At 39.5% G+C, this 21,780-nt stretch overlaps 1 protein-coding gene across 1 annotated transcript in view; it reads right to left on the reverse strand.

Annotated features, from left to right (window-relative positions):
• Positions 1–20,817, reverse strand: part of Mark1 (microtubule affinity regulating kinase 1) — an 84,692-nt gene extending 63,875 nt beyond the window's left edge. The window contains exon 1 of the mRNA XM_090341168.1: positions 20,635–20,817. Coding sequence (XP_090197294.1) covers positions 20,635–20,685 — 51 coding nt within the window. The 5' untranslated portion in view covers positions 20,686–20,817. The remainder of the gene's footprint in view (positions 1–20,634) is intronic.
• Positions 20,818–21,780: the final 963 nt, after the last annotated feature.

Genomic DNA, 21,780 nt, shown 5'->3' on the forward strand with positions numbered 1-21,780 from the left:
GTAATGATTGTATTAGGAGTGTGGCTGTCCTCAAGTTTTAGTGTCAATGTTCTTAAAGTCTAGGGATGTGTTATATCCTTTATTAATATGTGGCAACCTTCTATATCCTGTCTGAATAATTCTGATGTGAAATGCATTTTGTCAGTTATGAGTACTACTATTTTCATTTGCTTTTGGATTTAATTTCCTTGAAATGTTGTAATATTGTTTCCCATCCTTTGGTGAGTTTCCTGAAGACAGAAAATAGTTGAGTAGATCCATTCAGCCAGTTTCTCTTTCAGTTGAACAGTTGAGATTATTTACATTTTGATGAATTACACAGTGGAATCATATTAGATGGACCAATTTCTCCCTTCTTTTTCTCAGAGATTTGCTGGTTTATACAGTTATTATTGTTTCATTCTTTTCAACATTGCATTTGTTCATTATCTTTTGTGCTTGTCCTGGGGCTTGAACTCAGGGCCAGGGCACACTGTCCATGAACTTTTGTGCTCAAAGCTAGTGCAAAAAAATCCTAGATTCTTTATCACCAAAATAATTATCAAAAAATCAGGATGGAAGCATGGCTCAAGGGATAGAGTGCTAGTCCAGTGAACACGTAAGCCAAACAAGTACAAATCTCTGAGTTCAAACCCCAGTAACAGAAGAAGAGGAGGAGGAGGAGGAGGAGGAGGAGGAGGAGGAGGAGGAGGAAGAGGAGGAGGAAGAGGAGGAGGAAGAGGAGGAGGAGGAGGAGAAGGAGGAAAAAAACTGGGCATATACCAAAGCTGTCATAGAAAAGTTTTCCCACTTGAAATAGAAGACTTAACATGAAGAAAGAAATCCAGTTTTGAGCCTTTGCCAAGCTCCTATAGTACTCCTATAATGCAGAATTTTGTTCTATTTTAGGCATACGGGTCCTGGGCTGTGGGCCATAATTTTTTGAAACACAATCCGGAATGCTCTAATACAGAACATAGAAATCTTGAAAGATCAAAATCCCTCAAGCCTCAAAATATCAAAATATAGTTCTGGAAAAGATAATTTTTGAAAGTTGTTTAGTTACTAAATTTTCAAAGGCAATTTATTTTGAGAACCAACCATTTTTTATTAAAGAATTTATTAACATTGATTTTTACAACATATTTTAAATGGCCTGTTTAACAAACAAGTATTTAAGAAGGGAACCTTTATATATAATCACTGGCACTTAGATTTTAGAATATAATTAAAATTAGGCTGAGAGTTTATATGTCATAGATACATATTAATCTATGTAATAAAACATGTCTATAGTCATAAATTTTTAGGATCCCATGTGCCTTTTGAGAACCAACCATTTTTTAAATGAGAAAAGACTGCCTACATCACTTTGCACTATAAAACAATGAACATATAGCATATATTTTGCAAATATGGACATTTTAGAATAGTAACATTACACAGGTTTGTTATGAATGTATTAATTATAGTCACAAAAATAAGTAAGTAAAGGCAAAGTATGTAGTCTGGTGCTGATGGTTCATATTTATAATACTAGCTACTTAGGAAGCTGAGAGCTGAGGATGGCTCAAAGCCAGCCCAAGCAGGAAAGCCTGTAAGACTCTTATCTCCAATTAACCACCAGAGGACCAGGAGTGGCAGCATGGCTCAAAGTAGTAGAGCACTAAAGTTCAGGGTCAGCAGCCACACACTGAGTTCAAGTCCCACAACTGAACAAAAAAAAAAAGTGTATACTAGTATGGCTGGAAGAGATTGAGGAGTTGACCATAGGCTTACTCAAAGTAAGCTTCCCATAATGACTTAGGTACAGCAACATTCCACTGATGAGAAATACCAAGCATTAGACAAGGCTTGAACAAGCCCTGAAGGTATGTAAAATTTATTTTGAATAGGATGATCCTCCAAAACCCATACTCCTGCCACACACAGTGGTGGCACCAGAGGAAGAGTAATGAAAATTTTCTAGTTACTAAAACTTTGAGTAGTGTACTTGGCTGCTTATTTACAGAGACTATAGAACATGGATCTATAGAAATCCAGGTTGGTGTTAATTGCTTGAGTAAAGAACTTTGAAGGTTAACAATATTTAAAAATTAATGACGGTATAAGTCAATCTCTCGGAATGAATACCAATTGTGCCCCATCTAAACTGGTACACAGAAAGATGGCTTGTGCTACGCCTATGAGCCACCCTCTTTCCATAGTCACTCATCCCTATCACATTAGCAAGAACAAAGGTTATACGTGGACCTAGCAACATGTACTAACATTTACCAAGGAAAATGTGTTAAATGCATAAAACACTGAGCTCTCTGAATGGAATAATTCCTGAGGGGGAGGAGGGGACGGTACTAGTTGGTTAAATGGTGGCAGGCTGATCATATTGGACTGCTTGCATGATAGAATGGACAGTGCTCTGTGTAATCTCATTTTTTATTCTATCTAGAATAGACAATTTGCTTTCTCCTTTCAGAATGATTCCAAAATCTCTACTGACTGGAATCACAGAACAATGTTTCCAATCATGTTATGTTTCACTATTACAGTATTCCACATGACATTGCTTCTAGGAAAGAAATGGATTTTATTGCAAATGAAGCATGAAAATGAGTTCCTGTGGGAGAATTTACCAGTCCTACTATATTTCCCAATAGTCTGATGCACCTGGCTTGATAAAATGTTGGAATTTGCCTTTTAAAGACTTTGTAACAATGCCAGCTAGGTGACAAACACCTTGCAGAGCTGGAGTAACATCTTCCAGGATGCAGTCAGTGACTAATATATGGTGCTATTTCTCCTACAGCCAGGATTCACAGGTCCAGGAGTCAAGAGACCTAAGTAGGAGTAGCTTTCTTCATTATTATCCTTTTAGATCCTGTAATAAAATTTTTTGTTTTAGTCCCGGAAGCTTTGGGTTTGGCTACTTCTAGAAGTTGGTGCCTAGGGAAGGAATGTTCTACTAGATATTACAGCAATGATCCATTAAACTACAAGTTGCAACTTCTTCACAGAGGTGAATTAATAGATAACAAAGGTTATCATACTGACTGAGGTGATTGATCCTGATCATCAATGGAAAATTGTGTTGCTATTACATAACGACTGTAAGGAGGAGTATGTCTAAAATTCCAAGAGCTCCTCTAGGGAAGCTCTACTTACTCTTATGTCCTGAGAGAAGTCAATGGAAAATTACACCCAGTTTAGCCACAACTTCTTCTGAAGACCCAGACTTCTGAGGAATGAGGGGTTTAGTTATTTCACCAAGTAAAAACTATAATCAGCTGAAGTATTTGCTGAGGGAAGAGGGAATATGGAATTAGTAGTAGAAGGTAATTATAAATATCACCTATGACCATGTGACCAGCAACAGAAATGAAGACTTCAATACTTAGAAACATTTCTTCTTTATTTTGTATATTTGGGTACATATTAACATGGAAATTACAGAAAGAAAAAGTAAAATGAGGAGAAAAATAATACCATCCTAAAATGAATAAAGCCCATATTTTCGTGTAAGGAGAGATATGCATGTTTTTGGAACATCTATGATAGCTGCATCACGTCAGGCTAAAGAATAATTTTGCTACTATCGTTATTGGGAAGTTAAATATAGTTAAGGGAAGTACGGGCACAACCCATACTTAAAATAGACAACCAAGCTGACAAGAGAGATAGACTGAATGGACTCAGTGTTAACTGAACCAGGCTGGAACTGTATTTCCCAGAATTCTTTTCTCCCTGTGGCCTTGGGTTAGAATCAGCCACAAGAGAAACTAGCACACATTTGGAAGACAAAAATGAAAATAGCAACCTTTTCTAACTTCTGAAAATCAGTGCAGGACCAGACATAGCTGCAGCTTGTGTATGATGGAGCTGATGTAAAGTCATGTCTTACAGGCATGGAGCAGGGCCAGGACTCAGCTCCTACTGTGTCACTTGTTTCAATTGCTGTGAATCTTAATCCAGATACATGGGTAACTCGGTGATAAGAGGTACCATTTCTAAGGGGACAAAATATAGCATATAATTTAGAAAAGACAACAGCACAAAAAATTAAATTCTAGCATATACAATAATATCGTCAAAATTATCTTTAGTCTGAATTTTCCTTACTTACTTAAGACCTGTCTAATTGGGCTCAGTGAAATCAATGCAGTCTCAAGGGAGAGAATGCATTAGGATGTTTACAGCTGTACTCAATTCAAGTATAGCCATACTCAGTCTGAAGAACAAAAGTATAATGTGAAGGAAACAGTAAGCCGGCAAAAAGAATACCCTCAAAATATTCATTTCTTTGTGTATTTTCATCATTAGGGGAGGTACATAAGAGAAAGATATTCTTGTCAGCAACTACAAGTTTTCTCTTTCCCTTGGTTTTGATTCCTTGTTTCTTTGGATTATTTACTGAACATTACTATTAAAAAGTATGTTATGGAGACTGGGAGTTTGGCCTAGTGGTAGAGTGCTTATCTAGCATGCACGAAGACCGGGGTTCGATTCCTCACTACCACATACATAGAAAAAAAACCAGAAGTGGTGCTGAGGCTCAAGTGGTAGAGCTCTAGCCTTGAGAAAGTCTAAGTACAGTGCTCAGGCCTTGACCAAAAAAAAAAAAAAAAAAAAAAAAGCTAGAAATGGTGGTGTGGCTCAAGTGGTAGAGCTCTAGTCTTGAGAAAACCCAAGGACAGTGCTCAGACCCAGAGTTCAAGTTCCTGGACTGGCAAAAAAAAGTAAAAAGTATGTTATATAAATCTACTTTCTTAAACCCAGGAATTATATACCAGGTATGTATTATCCCTATTTTAGAGATAAGGAAACATGCCCAAAATTGGATACCTTAAATGGATGAATGAAAACAGATGTCTTATCTAAAATCCAGACCTTATCTAAAATCTGAGCTCTTGTACATTTCATAACACCCTAAACATTCCCATTTCCACAGAAGACATCCATATTACTAAACCATTTTCCCCCTCTATAGTGTGCTCCAGTTTCCTGATCACCATCAGTCAGCTCCTAACTTGTTTCTCCAACATGTAATAGAAGCATCTGGTAAACCAGAAAGTTAAAACTACTGGATATTTACAGTAAATTGTCACTTTAATGCTTCTCCTTGGTCTAAAAAAGGAATATAAGATGCTGGCTTCAAATATACAAATTTTTAAAAAGGAGTACCATGTATGATCTACTAACTCTGGGATATGCTTAAAACTCTAATATGGTTACATCTTCTAACATTTATGTGTAATAGCATTAGCAGCAGCTAGTCTTTGCACAGTTTCTACTAGATGCTAGGCATGGGTCTAAGAATGCTGTACATACTCAAGTAGTTAAAATGTCTTAACAACAAAGGGTAAACATTTTTGTAATTCCCTTATGGGAAAAAAATATAAGGATCCAGAATCATAAAGAAATTAAGCAGCTTCCCCAAACAATTCATAGACGACAGAGCTGGAATGTGAACCTGGGGTCTGGGTGTAGAGCATGTTCTCTTCATTAAGTAGCTACACAAAAGCATTTACTATCTTTTACCCCACACAACCTGGGCTGTGGGAAGCAGACAGAATCACTGAGGGTGGGTGTTTATTTTAGAGGCACTCTTCCCCTGTACTCCCAAGAGCTTCTCTGGGAAGGCGTTCTATACAACATGCCAGAAGATATTACAACAGAATACAACCAAGTCCTCAGAGAATTAAAGAAAACATCTGCCTAAATTATAATCTAAAAATATGGTGTTAAATTCTTTTCCAAGCTTCCTAATTCTTTCATTCCCCCCAAGGATAAAAGTGTTACAGAAAACTCATTCCAGAAGTTACAATAGATAATTTGTTCTCTAAATCATTAAATTTGATTAAATTTGACTTAACATGCTACTAGAAGTTTAATACTATGATCTTCAGTTAACTCAACAAAATCTAGTAATTATTTCCTAATATAGTTTTAAGCTAATAATCATACTAATTTAAATGTTAAACTACTTTCTAAATGAATGTTTTGAAGTAAATAGAAATTTTAGCTGATGACTTTCAACAACCAAGAATATAGAATGAAAAAGCTCTATTAAACATGTAAGTTCAGAATTTAATGATCAGAATCTAAAAAGTAACTACTATATCCACATAGCACCATATCAAATGTTTTTTAAAAGATTTCAGCATTTCCAAGAATGAACAAAACATAATTCTGTATATTTATATTTTACACTGTGCAGGAAATATTTTACTGATATATTCTTGCTGTTTTTAATTTGGTACAAGTAGTTCTGCAAACACCAGACACCATAGCTTGATATGACAATCCATACGAGTTCCTAGTCAGGAGTCTGTGATGTTATATGTGAGATAGACTTAAGAAAACTGCAGTATGGTTTGAAAGTGCTGTCACAAAGCATACACAAAGCAAAATAAGCAAGGTGATAAATACTGGCTTCTGACCAAAAGAGGGAGTAGAGTATCCTTGACAAACTCTATTTGCCTTAGTTTTTCTTCCTGCAATAAGAGGAAGGTAAGAGGGGAAGGTTTAAGAGATCAAGCAGTAAGGATCAACTCTCTGTTCTAGACTTTCCCTCTAGATAATGACAGTTAAGAATTCATTAGAGGGTTCAAAGGTAGTCTGCCCTGACTAAGCATGTGAGATGCCCAGGATTCTACCACCAGCACCATTCCTTAGGTTTAAACAGGTAGGCGCTGACTCTTACTTTGTTGCCTTCTCATTTGTGACATTTAAGCTGTAAACAAAAAGAATTTTAAGTGGCAGAGGGTCAATGGCATGATTTACTAATATTATTCAGTTAACAATTTCTGTGAGACATTCAAAGCTGTTTATAAGTACCAAAATGAGATGCATCCATACGAGCCATAAAGAGGAAAATGTAAGGGATTTATTTCAGTCACCTAGCTAGAAACTCATTAGCACCATAGCTTTTTTACTTTGAATCCTACCTAGACTCTTGATCTTTGTCAGTATTATAAACAGATTGGAGACCATCTTTAAAAAACAATGTTATTCTCAAAGTAACCTGAAGTTAGGAGACAAACTAGGTAAAACTAGCAACAAAACAGTCTTTCTCCCATGGCCTAGAGATTAAAAAGTTCAAAGACAATCTGGGCACTAGTGGCTCGCAGTTCTCTAACCTTAATCCCAATATCCACCACTGGACTCATATATGGGTATATGGGTTTTTATGAAGTAAAAATTCTAACTAGTGTTGAAGAAAAACATTCTCACACTTGTTAAAATAATAAGGAAGACTTTATTCACTATTGTATTAGATGTTATATATTTTTTTAAAAAGATACCAGGCTCAATTCTGATACAGCAAAAATGGCTGCCGATTTACAGTCAAGGAGTGAAATGGGAGATGGAAAACTCCTGAGAGTAGGATATCCAGGATGACCAGATATAGAGTACAATATCTCTCTAAAGTGATTCAGTAGGACCCTTTGCCAAAACCAGGCCAATAAGGAGAGGAATGAACACAGATCAAGACTGTGAACTAATTGAAAAGTCAGAGTATCTTACTTAGAGTTTGGTAAAGTTTTTGTCATGAACCTTGGCAACTTCCTATTACCAAACACTCTTCCCAGTATGACAAAGAATGTGTTTGCAATGTTTAAAGCTCTTTCATGAATCATGACAAAGTATTCCACTGAACTGAAACCCTGGAGAGCTGCTAAAACAGATTCAGATAATCCAAATGCAATCATGTTGCCCCTCTACTTCAGCCCTCCAGAGGCTGCATGGTCCCTGGGACCATTCTTGCTACAACCCACGTGTCACCACCTATTCTCCAGCACTCTGAGTCCCCTTCAATAAATGGCACCCCTCTTCCAGCTTCTTCAAGGGCCTTCCAGTGATGACTCCTCCCTGCAGCTCACAGAGCAACTTGGCAAAGCCTCCTTCCAGACTTAACCTACAGGCTGTCTTGAGCACCTAGTCCTGCCTCACCTGCTTTCTTTGTTCTGTGTTCTGATCAGTCAGATGACAAGGAACTGTAACTTTCTACTGAACTTCTTGTCTCTATGTCTATCTCCCTCCTCAGACTCTGAGTCATTCCAGAACTAGGAATAGGTTTCATTTGTCTTTGTATTTCCATCAGCTTCAATTGTGATGAAGTGAATAGAAAAGGAAATAAAAGTAAACCTCTTTTCAAGTTGTGAAATCTGCACTAGGGCTCCCAGAAGGAAAGGAAGCCATACTAAGCCTGTTACCATATCCTTTACCGGCAGGTCACCAAATTTTTGGACTGTTTCTCAGCTTGTTTACTCCCTGAATTACACTGATAACGTGGGTCAAAACAGTATTAAGTAATACTGTCCCTGAATATTCAGCCCATAACCAAAGGTACTATGTTGTGAACTCTTTGTTGCCCTCCCCCTCGCTCCTCTAACACAATTACCTATGTATAAAGCTGAGAGAAGGAAGGGAAGAACCTGGAATTGCTACCTGTTTCCAGCTTCTACCTGCATGTGTTTCATACCTGTACCTTATTACCTCCAAACCAAAAAATTACCTGAGATATGCTACACCTGTCATCAGCTAAGAAAGAACTGCTACATCATTTCTCTTACTCGTCTTCCTTTCTTTTTTTTGTGTCGGTCGTAGGGCTTAAAATCTGGGCCTGGTCACTGACACCTCAAGCCTAGCACTCTACTACTTTGAGTCACAATGCCACTTCCAGTTTTCTGGTGGTGAACTAGAGATAAGAGTTTCACAGACTTTCCTGCCTGGGCTGGCTTTGAACCACATCCTCTGATCTCAGCCTCCTGACTAGCTAGGATTACAGGCGTGAACCACCAGCACCAGCCTCGACTTCCTATGGTCATCAACTATAACTCCCCTTTCCTTTTAAGAGAAAAATGAGACTTATGAAATGCAATCATTACCATTACTTAAATCATCATCATATCTAGTCATAAGATTCAGGGAAAGACCTCTAGGCTTACTAGAGAAATTATGTGAAAATATGTAATGTGATGACAGAAGTGGTTATAGGAGAATATATAAATAAAACAGACTTTGATTTGTTAAATCATTAGTACCAAAATATATGGCAAACCCTAAAGCTAGGATAGTAATATAGGATATATAAAAGCAAGATTAAAAGGAATTTGTGCCTTCAAAGTATTTTCAAATCTAATGAGGAAGAGTATGTTTATATATGAACAACTATAGAACAATGCTAAGCTATGAGGTATAGCACAGTTCCTCAACTATAGCCCAATGACCTCTAAATTTAAATTTTGAACTCCCTATAGGAATTCTGATGGAAATTATACACAAATAACTTTACAAATAAATTACATGCATCTAAAATCAATATTAAAATGCAGAACATTAATAAAACATTTTGTGCAATTGAAATGAATATCTCTTAGTGTCTGAAATCTTAACAATCATGTGATACAGAAAATGGAAGAACTGATTGTAAATTCAGTTAACATTGATACTTGACTTTACTGGTTGCTATGGATAAAGTATCCTCCACGCAAGATGAGATAGATAGTGGATCATCTCATCCAACTACAGTTACTTAACTATGATGCATATATTTTAATTCATGTGGTAAGCAAAAACTTTTGTAAAAATTCTGCCAGTAAAATATTTTGTAAAAGTTCCCCTATTAAGCTGAATGCCAATGCCTCATGCCTGAAATCCTACCCATTTAGGATGGTGAGATTTGAGGATCTTGATTTGAAGACAGCCTGGACAGACAAATCTACCTCCTATCTCCAATTAATCACCAAACAACCAGGAGTGGAATGTGGTTTAAATGGTAGAGTGTGCCAGCCTTGAGCAAAAAAGCTAAGCAAGACCTGATCAGGTTCAAGCATCAGTACCAGCATACACACACACACACACACACACACACACACACACACACACACACACACACAATTCTACCTTATCTGATGACAACTGGATGCTCCTGAAAACTAACCTTTTAGCCAAGCACTGATGACTCCACCTGACATCCTAACTATTCAGGAGTCTGGAATCCAGAGGATCACAGCTTAAGGCCACAAGATTCATCTCTGAAATGTCCAGCAAGAAAAACAGGGCTGGAGGCACAGCTTAAGTAAGACAGCCATAACCCTAGTGAAAAGGACCTGAGTCCAAACTTCAGTACTACAAAAAGAAATTTAATCAGTTTAATAGCTGTAATAGAGTTTCCAAAGCCTACTAAGATTGTGTGTGTGTGTGTGTGTGTGTGTGTGTGTGTGTGTGTGTGTGTGTGTGTGTGTGTGTGTTTGTGCATAAGTACTGGGGCTTGTTCTCAAGGCCTCAGAGTCATGCTCAGGTTTTTATTCTTACAGTGAGCTTTACTTCTTGAACCACATGTCCAGTCTAGTTTTTTGCTTGTCAAATGGAGATTAAGTAACTCAGATTTTTCTACCTAAACAGACTTAAAACCAAGATCCTCAGATTTCAGCCTTCTGAGTAAGGTTCTAGGCATGGGCTATCAGTTCCCAGCTAAGATTTTTTAAACGGAAAAACAACCTGGAGAATCGTGAACATTTTTAGGTATACAGGTGTAAGAATCTCAAAAATGAGACAGTTTAGGATAGTCAAATCACATTTCATTAATGTGAAATTTCTGAACATGTATTTTCAAAAACCTTATTTCACTCTTTCTGTGGTAATTAAGATCAATGAAGCCAAGTTTACCAAAAGATACTAAAATGTTCAGATACTAAAGTATCCTGAATCAACAGGTTACCAAATGGAGCAAAAATAAAAACTCAGTGCAGGACACAATCCTCAAATTAGACTACCCACACCCCTACCCCCCACCCCCACACACACCATGTTTCACACTGACAAATTGGGCAAATGCAAGTACATCATCAAGAACATACATAGACACAAATAATGATAATGAAAAAGATACATAGTACACACAATCAATAAACTAAATCTCCAGGAATTTTAGGTATTGTATTTACCAGCAATGGGATAAAAATAACTATGTAATAAGCTGTTAAGAAAAATAAAATAATAAAAAATAAGGAAAGACTAAGAGTTTATTTTAAACTTAGAGTGGTCTGAAGAAAATCTTAGAATTTTTAGAAATCAAAATAGAATAAAAGTAAAAATCGGGGCCAGGAGTTTGGCCTAGTGGTAGAGTGCTTGCCTAGCATGCACGAAGACCCAGGTTCGATTTCTTGGTACCACATACTTAGAAAAAGCCGGAAGTGATGCTGAGGCTCAAGTGGTAGAGCTCTAGCCTTGAGAAAAATCCAAGGACAGTGCTCAGGCCCTGAGCTTAAGCCCAGGACTGGCAAAATAAATACATACATACATACATACATACATACATACATACATACATAAATACATAAATAAATAAAAGTAAAAATCCAATGGAGAGGAAGAATAAAAATGGAGCATATGTCCAATGCACAGATTTGGGGGAGACTATTAAGAGAAACATGTTTGGAAGCTGACAGATCTTGAATCCTTCCTCAATATGCCACCACAAAAACACAGTAGAGAATAACAGATATAAGATGGATTACAGAACTACAACATGAAAAAGTTAACAAAATGCCAAAGGTAAGTACTTCTCTACCACAAACTACATTAAGTGTAAATGATAAAAGTACCCCAATCAAAAGACAGAATTGATAAAATCCAATTAAATGTTGTCTAAAACAAAGCCCCTCAATTTATATTTAAGGACACATGGAAGTTGAAAGTCAATGATAGAAAAAGATCTTTGATGCTAAAAATTAGAAGAGAACAGAAATGGCCATATTTATGCTAGATAAATAGTTTAAGACAAAACCTACTAACCACACACACACACACAGAAACACACAAAACTGAGTAAAGAACATCACATAGTGATAGATGAGTCAAACCATGAAGAAGATATAACAAGTATAAACACAGATGCAATCAACAAAGAAGACTTAAATTATATAAAGCAAATATTTATGAACCAAAGGCAGGAATAAGAAGCCACCCAACAGTTACAGATTTCAACACTGTACATTCAATAATGGACATAACATCCAGATAGAAGGTCAATAAAAATACAAGGAAATGAACAACATTACAGACCAATCAGAACTAAATGGCATGTTGAAAACATCCTTTATATCACCCAACAAGCACATTATGTGTGCTACTTAGGTATCCACACCAGGATTATCTACTTTTTTTTTTTTTGCCAGTCCTGGGCCTGAGCACTGTCCTTTGACTTTTCAAGGCTAGAGCTCTACCACTCGAGCCTCAGCACCAATTCTAGCTTTTTCCTGTGTGTGTGGTACTGAGGAATCAAACCTGGGTCTTCATGCATGCTAGGCAAGCACATTACCTCTAGGCCAAACTCCCAGCCCCAGGATATCTACCCTCATTCTCATTCATTCATGCTTTCCCTTTCTTTCCCTATCTTGCTCTCTCCCTCCTCTTCTCCTTTCCCCTCCCCATCTCACACACACAACATATACACAAACACAAATACACACACACCACAAAAAAAATTAACAAACTGAAGATTGAAATCATTCCAAGTATCTTTGCCAATTATAATGGCAACTAGAAATGAAAGCTAGGAAATCCACAAATACACTGAAATTAAACAACCAATGGGCAAAGGAAGAAATCAAATAGGAAATTAGAAAATACTTTAAGACAGATAAAAACAAAAACTCAGCATATCACAATTTAAGAGCTACAATAAAAGTATTAGTAAGAGGTCAATTTGTAATTACTTAATTTTAAGGTATCTACACTCAGAAGGAAGAGCTCAAAGGAACAACTGAAGGACTAAAGGACTAAAAAAAGAAACTAAGCACAGAGTAACACAAGGAAGGAAATAATGATTAGCTCAGATATGAGTAAAAGACAATAGGAAAAGATCAGTAAAAATTAACAAGCCTTTACCTAGAATAAGACTACAAAGTACAAGAGCAAATACATAAATACAATCAGAAATCAAAGAAGAGATTAATAACAGGTGATTTTAAAAAAAGGATTATAAGTGACTCTTCATGTTCACTTATATAAAAACTAACTGGACAGCAGAAAAGAAATGGATAAACTAGAAACATAAACCTTGTGAAGTTAGGTGGTAAACACATAGATTCTGGATGTGACTATGAAAGTATTCCTGGAAAAGGTCTGCATTTCTATCTGTAGAATGAGCAAAAACTCTGCCCTTATCAATTTGGCAGGTATAATCTATTTCTTGATTATCTCAATAGTTACAGAAAAAGAATTTGGCAAGATCCAATACTCTTTCACGAGAGTACTACTCAACAAATGAAAATAGAATGAAATTCTCTCAACATAATAAAGACTGTATATGAAAGCCCACAGCTAACAGCATATTTAAGAGTGAGAAACAAAACTTGCCTGCATGATCAAGAACCATGACAAGTAGCCATTCTTATTACTTCCATTGAACACCACACTGGGAGTTCTATCTAGAGCAAGAAAAATTAGTAAAGGCATGCAAAATAAGGAAGAAGTAAAATTACCTATTTGTAGATAAGGTGATCAATTATACAGAAAACTTGTGTATATACATAGTGTTTGCACACACATATACTCACACGTAGAACTTATTAACTCAGCTAAGTTCCAGGATATAAAATCAACATACAAAAAAAATCACTCGCTTGCCTAATAAGAAAGTATCTAAAAAGTAAATTAGGAAAACAGGTTCATTTATAAAAATCATTAAAAGAAAATACAGAGAATAAATTCAACCAAGTAGGTCAAAGATTCATAGTCCAAAAACTTGAAAAAAATACTGATGAAAGAAATTAAAGGTAAAGCAAAGAAATGGAGAGACAGTCATGTTCATGGATTAGGATAACCAATAGTCAAAATATCCACACAACTCCAATCAAAATTCAATGGTACTCAAATTTCTATCAAAATTCAACAGTACTTTTTACAGAAATAGAAAAAAAATCTATCCTAAAATTCATGTGGAATCACGAAGAACCTGAACCACCTAAACAATCACAACAAAGAACAAAGCCAAAAGCCTCATACTTTCTGACTTCAAAATATTATGAAGCTATGATCATCAAAACAGTATAGCACTGACATAAAGACAGACATATAGATCAACAGAACAGATAAAGAACCTAGAATAAATCCATGCAAATATGGTCAAATTAATTTTATCGCTGGGCGCAGTGGCTCACACCTAGCTACTCAGGAGGCTGAGATATGAGGATTGCAGTTCAATGCCAGCCCAGGCACTAAAGTCTGTGAGACTCTTATCTCTAATTAATCACTAGAAAATGATAAGGGGGGTTGTGATTCCAGGGGTAGGGCCGTAGCCTTGAATTGAAGAACTCAGGGACAATGCCCAGGCCCAGGGGTAGGGCAGTAGCCTTGAGCTGAAGAGCTCAGGGATGGCGCCCAGACCCAGAGTTCAAGCCCCATAACTGAACAAAAAAATAATAATAATGAAAATTTATCCAAAAAAGTCTCAGAGTCCTGAAGAAACTGAATGCAAACATACAACAGAATCAAACTAGACTCTTACACAAAAATCAACTCAAAACAGATTAAGATTAAATGTAAGACTTAAAAGAAACATTTCATGGCAGGGGAAAAAAAAAGCTCCAAGGTCTTGGCAATGACTTCTGGCTGTAACAGCAACAGTTCAAGCAAAAACGAGAAATAAGTGAGAAAGATGACATCAAATTAAAAGTTTCTTCACAGTGAAGAAAACAATAGTGAAAAGACAACCTATAGGAGATATATTTGCAAACCATATCTAGAAAGGAGTTAACATCCAACATATACAAGGAACTCCCACATTTTAATAGCAAATAAATGTGATTTAAGGATATACAAAGGACTCGAGTAGACATTTCTCTGAAGGTGACATACAAAAAGGCCAATAGATATATGAATGGGTGATCAACACCACTAACTATGAGAGAAAAGCACATCAAAACACAAGAGGCATTCATTTCGTACCTGTTACAATAGCTATTATCAAAAACAACAAGATACGGATAAACTAGAACTCTATTCTAGTACACTGTTGTTGAAAATGTGAAATGACATAGCTGCTATGGGGAAAAAAAACATACCAGTTCCTCAATAAATTAAAAGAACCAATCTATGACTAGCAACTCCACTTCTTGGTATCTATCAAAAAAAATGAAATCAGGGTCTCAAGAAGATACTTGTACCCCCAGTGTTTATTGCGGGATTATTTAATTACCCTAGTCAAGCAGGAGGAATAATCTAAATCCCCACTGACACGACTGGATAAGTGAACTGTGACATAGACATACATGTGTGAATGTGTACATATATGTACATATGTATATATGCACACACATGCATACACACAATGGAATATCATTTGGCCATCCAAAGAAACACTATCACACTCTAAAACCCAGAGGAACCGTGGGGACAATACACTAAAATAAAGTAAGCAGTGACATAAAGATGACTACTTCATGGCTCCACTGATATGAAATATCTAAAGTAATAAAAATAATCTGAACAGACATAACAATGGTGTCTGCCACAGAAGGAAGGGAAAGGGAAATAGAGAGTAAAGTTTCAGTCATGGGACATGAACATTTTCTAGGGATATTCTGCACGACTGTCTTCTTCAGTTAACAATGCTGGACTATACCATTAAAGATTTAAGAGTGTAGATCTCATGTGATATGTTCTCTACCACAATTTCGAAAATTCAACATACCATGAAGGACTGTGGCTCAAAACTAGCCCATAAGACTCTTAGCTCTAATTAACCAGCAAAGAGCTCAAATGGTAGAAAGCTCACCCTGGGAATGCCAAACAAGAGGAAGAGGTCCTGAATTCAAGTCTCAGTATCAGCACCAAGACAGAAAGTAAAATAACATAACATAAAATAATAAACGTTGAGAACTTAAGTAACAAATACCATTCATAGTCAATCGTGTATTTATGGGTCAAAAAAAAGATATGAATCTGTAGAAGATAGAGCTAAACAAATTATATAATGTGAAATAAATAGTTCATCATTTAGAGAGACAATGAGGTAATAGGAAAAATAAACGTGATGTTAAAGTATATGTGAGTGATTAAGTGTAGCATAACCTATTCAAAGTACAAAATCTGAAATCATTAGAGAATCAGATGCAAGATAGTAACAAATAGATAATACTGAGTAAGGTGCCCAGAAGTTGACACCAGTTCACAAATAAGGAAAGCAGGCAGGATGAAAAGAAACTTAAATAAACTGCAATGAAACACAACAAAATAAAAGTACTTTAGTGAAACAAACACAAAGGATCACTCATGATTTCTCAACAGAAACAACAGATTTCTTAGGCAATGTAACACTATCTTCTGAATCAGTTTTCAGTCTCTAAAAGGCTTATGACTGACAAGCTGACAATCCTTCAAAGAAACCTTTGAGTTTCCTTTTCCAATATTTGTTGTTTTGAGCTAGATCTCAAAACGCTCGCCTTGAACCTATGAGTCTCCTGCACCAGACTCCTGAGTGCTGAGATTGCAAGCATATGCCATTGCACGTGGCTTCACCAAAAGAACTTCTAAAGATGTTCATTGCCTAGCATGCACAAAGACCGGGATTTAATTCCTCGGTACCATATACATAGAAAAAAGCCGGAAATTGTGTGGAGACTCAAGTGGTAGAGCTCTAGCCTTGAGAAAGTCCAAGGACAGTGCTCAGGCCCTGAGCTCAAGCCCAGGACTGGCCAAAAAAAAAAAGATGTTCATCAAGAAGAAAGTAAAAGACCTCCAAAGGAAAATGTTAGATGGAAAGAGAATGATAATTAACTTTGTTATTATAATTTATTAATAAAGGTTAATATTATTTGAAAAGAGCTAGTTCAGTATCATATCACGGATCAGAGAGAAGTGATAGATATTAAAGATACTTCTCCCATTGGACTGTCCTGGACACCCACTTTGGAGACCATTGGGGCATACTGTATACATCTATCACTACTTAGCTAGGTAAGAGAGCAATATTGGGTGCAATCACCTCAAGAGTCTTGTTAAAACTTATATGAATCAAGTCCCAATGGATTTGTAAAGTCTCAGAGAAAAGGGGAAAAGGACACAGCACCCTAGACAGAAGAAATAATAACATTTCTCATAAAGTATTTATCAGCATGTACGTTCCTTTACAATCTCTAGTCAAAAAAATAAACAAATCACCTCCTAGAAGCAAAAGCATGAAGAGAACAGTGGACAACATGAGATGCGTCACACCTTGTTCAAGTCACTTGGCTCTGAAACAGCTTCCGCTTTGAGTTATAATTTGTGATGTTTACCGCTGCACATGTCAGTAACAGTTTGATGATAAACAAAACTACTGAAAAGGGAATGTTACAGCATTGATCTCTTATGTAACTCTCCTAGTAGTCACTTGAGCTAGGGGCAGGCACTGACAGTACAAGTCCAAAATAAAGGAGACAAAATCAGGCAGCAACTGAATTGCAGTATGATAGGGGTTGTGACCTGTGAGGGATACACAAGGTGCAGAGTAAATAATAACGGTAGCTGTCAGAGATGTTTGCCAAAGGCAGTAGTAAATGTATGCTATCCTTTTGCTTTTCATTCTACTAACAATGACTTCCAGTAGCTACCTTAGTTTCATTGAATACTTCAACATCAACATGAATTTCAGATTTATCAAGATTCACTATTAAGGGATTTTTTTTAACTAACAATTTTTAAACTTTGCTGAATTTAATTTTCAAATAATGCAAGATGTAGTCAAATCACCTTTCTTCACATTGAGCAAAATTTCCACACAGAAAGAGAGCTGGGGCATTTCTGACTCATGAAAATGAACATAATAAGTTTTCCCAAAATGTTAAAAGTATTTTTTCTTTCACTTCAAAATTTAGATAAATAGCAATACATTATCTGTATCCACGCTGAAATTACTCAAGAATAATCTAACAGATTTCTTTTCTCAAAGAAAAGTAGCTCTCACAGGGCAGATCTCTCACTGAGATTATTATTACCTTACTATTACCTTCTCTTTTTGCATTTTTAGGTGAGTCTTAAATATTCACTACTGACACTGGAAAAAGTAGATACATATTCCCAAGGACACAAAATCAAATATGTTATGTGCATAAAAATGTCTATATTAATTGTTAAGTGACTATTGAATACCAAAGAATTTATGTAAATTATTGTATTTGTTGACTTTAATTTCTAAGAGTAATAAAGTGAATCAGTTACTGTTTTTGACATTACCTATAAGTCTTTACTGAGTTATAAAAACATAATTTGTTCACACGTATGTGGCTTAAGATGTCACTTAATTGAAAATGACTACAAACAAATGCACTTATTGACTGTCAAGTGGCACTGACACAGGCTAAATACCAAGTTTGGTACTTCATTTCGTAGATGAGAAGTGAGAATGGATAAGGCCATTTACTACTAACTAGACAATAAAGAGAAACAGTAATGGTGATTTTTACAGCCACCAGTGGTAGCCTCTTTGATAAAGACTTGGAACACTTATAAACTAATTAAGCCCTATTTACACACTGTCTTCTACTGTGTATTTGTTTTTTTTTTTTCTTCTCCAAGCCCTATGATGGGAGAAACCTTGTCTTAAATACTTCTGCATCCCTTCCAGCTCACAAACAGAGCTGAGTGCATTCTTATTGATTAATTAACAGCCACAGTATGGTAGATATTTTCCTTGGCAATTAGGAGATAATTAGGATGTGGGTAAAGTGAACTCAATGGAGACATACAACACAGTACAGTACAAGAATGTAAAAGTGACTTTAAAATAACATGTTCAGAGATAGCAAATGAGTTTATACAGTAGCAGAGACATTTTCAGAAAGTACTACTAACAAAACTTATCACACTATTATAATTTAGATTTAAAATCTTCTTTCATTGTGGCAGTTTTGGTCCTACATGCAATGACACATTTTGTTCTATTCCTTATTTGTGTTTCCCTAAGGCTATCTCATGTCAGTATAAAGTCTCTTGCTCATAGAGTGTCAGCTAAGATAAAATAAAAACAATGTATTCTTCCCATTTCTGTGAATTGCTGTCTTTGGTATTCTCTAGGTCATCTGGAATTTTTCTAGTAGAAACAAAGGTATCATTCACACTTCCAAATGATAGTATTTTGGGGGGGAGAGGGGGGCTCTTGTCCAAAAAAATCCTGTACCAGCTTGGCTTTAACATGAACAAAATTCTTCCATCTTTCTGACTTTTTCCAACCTCCCCATCACAATCACACATCAATTCAGAACAAGTTATGATTTTTTAAAAAAAACTAAGCTATAATGTCTGGTGGTGGCATTCTAGCAGTATCTTTATCATTTTAAACACATGACAGAGGAGAGGACAAAAGCAAACTTAAACATCTTGGGTCTTCTAACAATGGTCTCACTGGAATTTCATCGCCTATCAAATAATTATGTTAAATGTCTGTGGTCCCTTATTCTCTCAGATTAAACAATGTGTTTCTACATCCCCCCCCCCCTTTATCTCTGGGGGAAGTAAGCTAGTAATGAATGCCAAAGCATTTCGTGATTTTTGTTTTCCCAGCCCCAGGAAATCCATGGTACATACATCCAGCCCTGGAGGGCTTGATGAGTTAACTAGACACACGAGAGAGCTCTGGGCGGCCAACTAAAACTTAGTATCCTGCTAGTTCCTTAAAACTATCAGAAAATCCGTCAAGGCCCTAGAGAACCTTGGGGACCCTTCACAAGTCCCGGGCATTGAAAAATAAAAAGCCCTTTTCCACAAAGGAACTTGCCCTGGCTCCTGTCCCCCCAACTGTACTTTTCAGAAGGCAGACAACGAATGGTTCTATTCGAGCTCTTTCAGTTTTCTGGAGTCCAACCATCAGACGTCGGCATCTCGATTAAAAAATAAATAAGTCAAACTCCGCAGGGCGATTTGTGCAGACCAGGAGAACCCTCTGGCTTTGAAGAAGAGATGCACCTTGTGACGCTTTCATGAAAAAAGGAGAAGATAGTCACAATAAAATCTTCCCGGAATCCGAACCTCTGCCTGGAGGGAGAGAATACAAAGCCAGTGGGGGCGACGGAGGCTTTGGAAATGTTTTGCTCGTCACCCCAGGGCCTCGGAGCTGTGGGTGCAACCTTCCCGTTCATCTCTGCGGGAGTGGCACGGCAGGACACACACACACACACACACGCACACGCACACACACCCTCGGCCTCCCTCCCCATCCTTCTCTCTCCGGCGCCTATAATAACCCCAAATGTGGACCCGATGTGACAAAAAGCCAAGTCACGGGGGCAATGCGGGTGTGTGTGTGTAAGATCCAGAAAAGCAAGGTGCGGAGAGGTTGGTTAGGTGCCTCCCTTCCGAGGCACGGCCGGGATCGGGCGATTCCCGGGCGCCCATTCTGCCACCGCCTCTGCCGCCCCCCTCGCCCCCGCCCCGCGCTCCCGCGGAGAACCGGCGCCGGGCACAGGGCGCCGCGGGCCGCTTCCCACCCCGCATCCGAGCGGGGCAGGCGGCCGAGCGGGGCAGGCGGCGATGTGGGATGGGCGTGAATGGAGGGGAGAGCAGCCCGCCGCGGGGCGCCCGGGGCGCGCGGGGCGCGGGGCCCGGGGGTGGGGTGGTCTCGCCCGGGCGCTGCGGCAAGGTGAGGGGCGGGGGGGGGCTCCGGTTACTCACGTTCTCCGTGTCCCGCTCGTTCACCGTCGGCAATGGCGTCCGGGCCGACATTTTGTGCGGGCGGCAGGGTCCCGGGTCTCGCCGGTCGGGCTGGGGTGCGGGACCCCGGAGGTGGGAAAGGAGAAGGGGGGGTGGAAGGGGTGGCGGCGGACCGGGAGCGCGCCGACGCGAGCACCAGGCCGGGCCGAGCGGCTCCCGCAGGCCGCGGGGCGGTGCAACAAGCAGCCGGGGCGGGGGAGCCGGGGCCGAGGACGCGGAGGAAGAGGAGGGGGAGCCGCTTCCCGCGGCGGCGCCGCCGGGGGGGAGGTGGGGAGGGAGCGCGGGAGGGGAGGGGAGGGGGGAGGAGGATGGCGGGCCGGACGCGGCGGGAACGCAGGGGGCCGGGAGGCCGCCACCCCCGGAGAGGCTCCCCACCCACACCCCCGCGCGGCGCTCCCCGTCACGGCCGAAGGTGAAGCCGGCGCCTCAAATCACTGCCTGGCGGTGGGACGGAGCGCGCGGCCCTGACCGCGCCGCCCCGCGCCGCCGCGCCTCCGCCTCAGGTGTGCGGCGCCTCCCGGCCCCGCCGCCGCCGCCGCCGCAGCCTCCGCCTCAGCCCCAGCCGCGCGCGCGGGCCCGGCGGCGGCCACGCCGCTCCCACCCCGGCGCGCGGGTCTCCACCGGGTCTGCGCGGCCGCCGCGCCGCCTCCGCCCGAGCCGCGTCCCGAGCCGGCTGCGCGCGGAGCGGCGGGCCCGGCACGCAGCGCCCCGAGGCCCCGCCGAGGGCCGTCTCCATTCATTCCCCGGCGGCGGCGGCGCTCCCCGGCTCGCCTGTGCATCCCCCCCGCGGGGCGCACGGTCCCCCCCAGCCTCCGACGGCGTGGGTTTCTGTGGTTCTTTTTTGTTTTGTTCCTGGTTGGAGAGGGGTGGTTGGAAGAGACAGATTAGATCGGAGGCGCGGCGGCGGGGCGGGAGGGGGGGGGGGACCCTGCCTTTTTATTGTCCTGGCCCTGGGCGGATGAACTGGGGGCCGTCGGCCGCTGGACCCCACACCCTTCCCTCCCTCCCACCTCCCCCTCCTCAAGTTCCCCTCCGCTCCCCGCGGTCACGCCGGCTCAGGGTCTGACTGAGTCCCATTTCCAGGGAGTGTCTGGGTTCAGGGTCACC

This window comes from Megascapheus bottae, chromosome 10, assembly GCF_031878675.1.
Source record: "Megascapheus bottae isolate mThoBot1 chromosome 10, mThoBot2.hap1, whole genome shotgun sequence".
Lineage (NCBI taxonomy): Eukaryota > Metazoa > Chordata > Mammalia > Rodentia > Geomyidae > Megascapheus > Megascapheus bottae.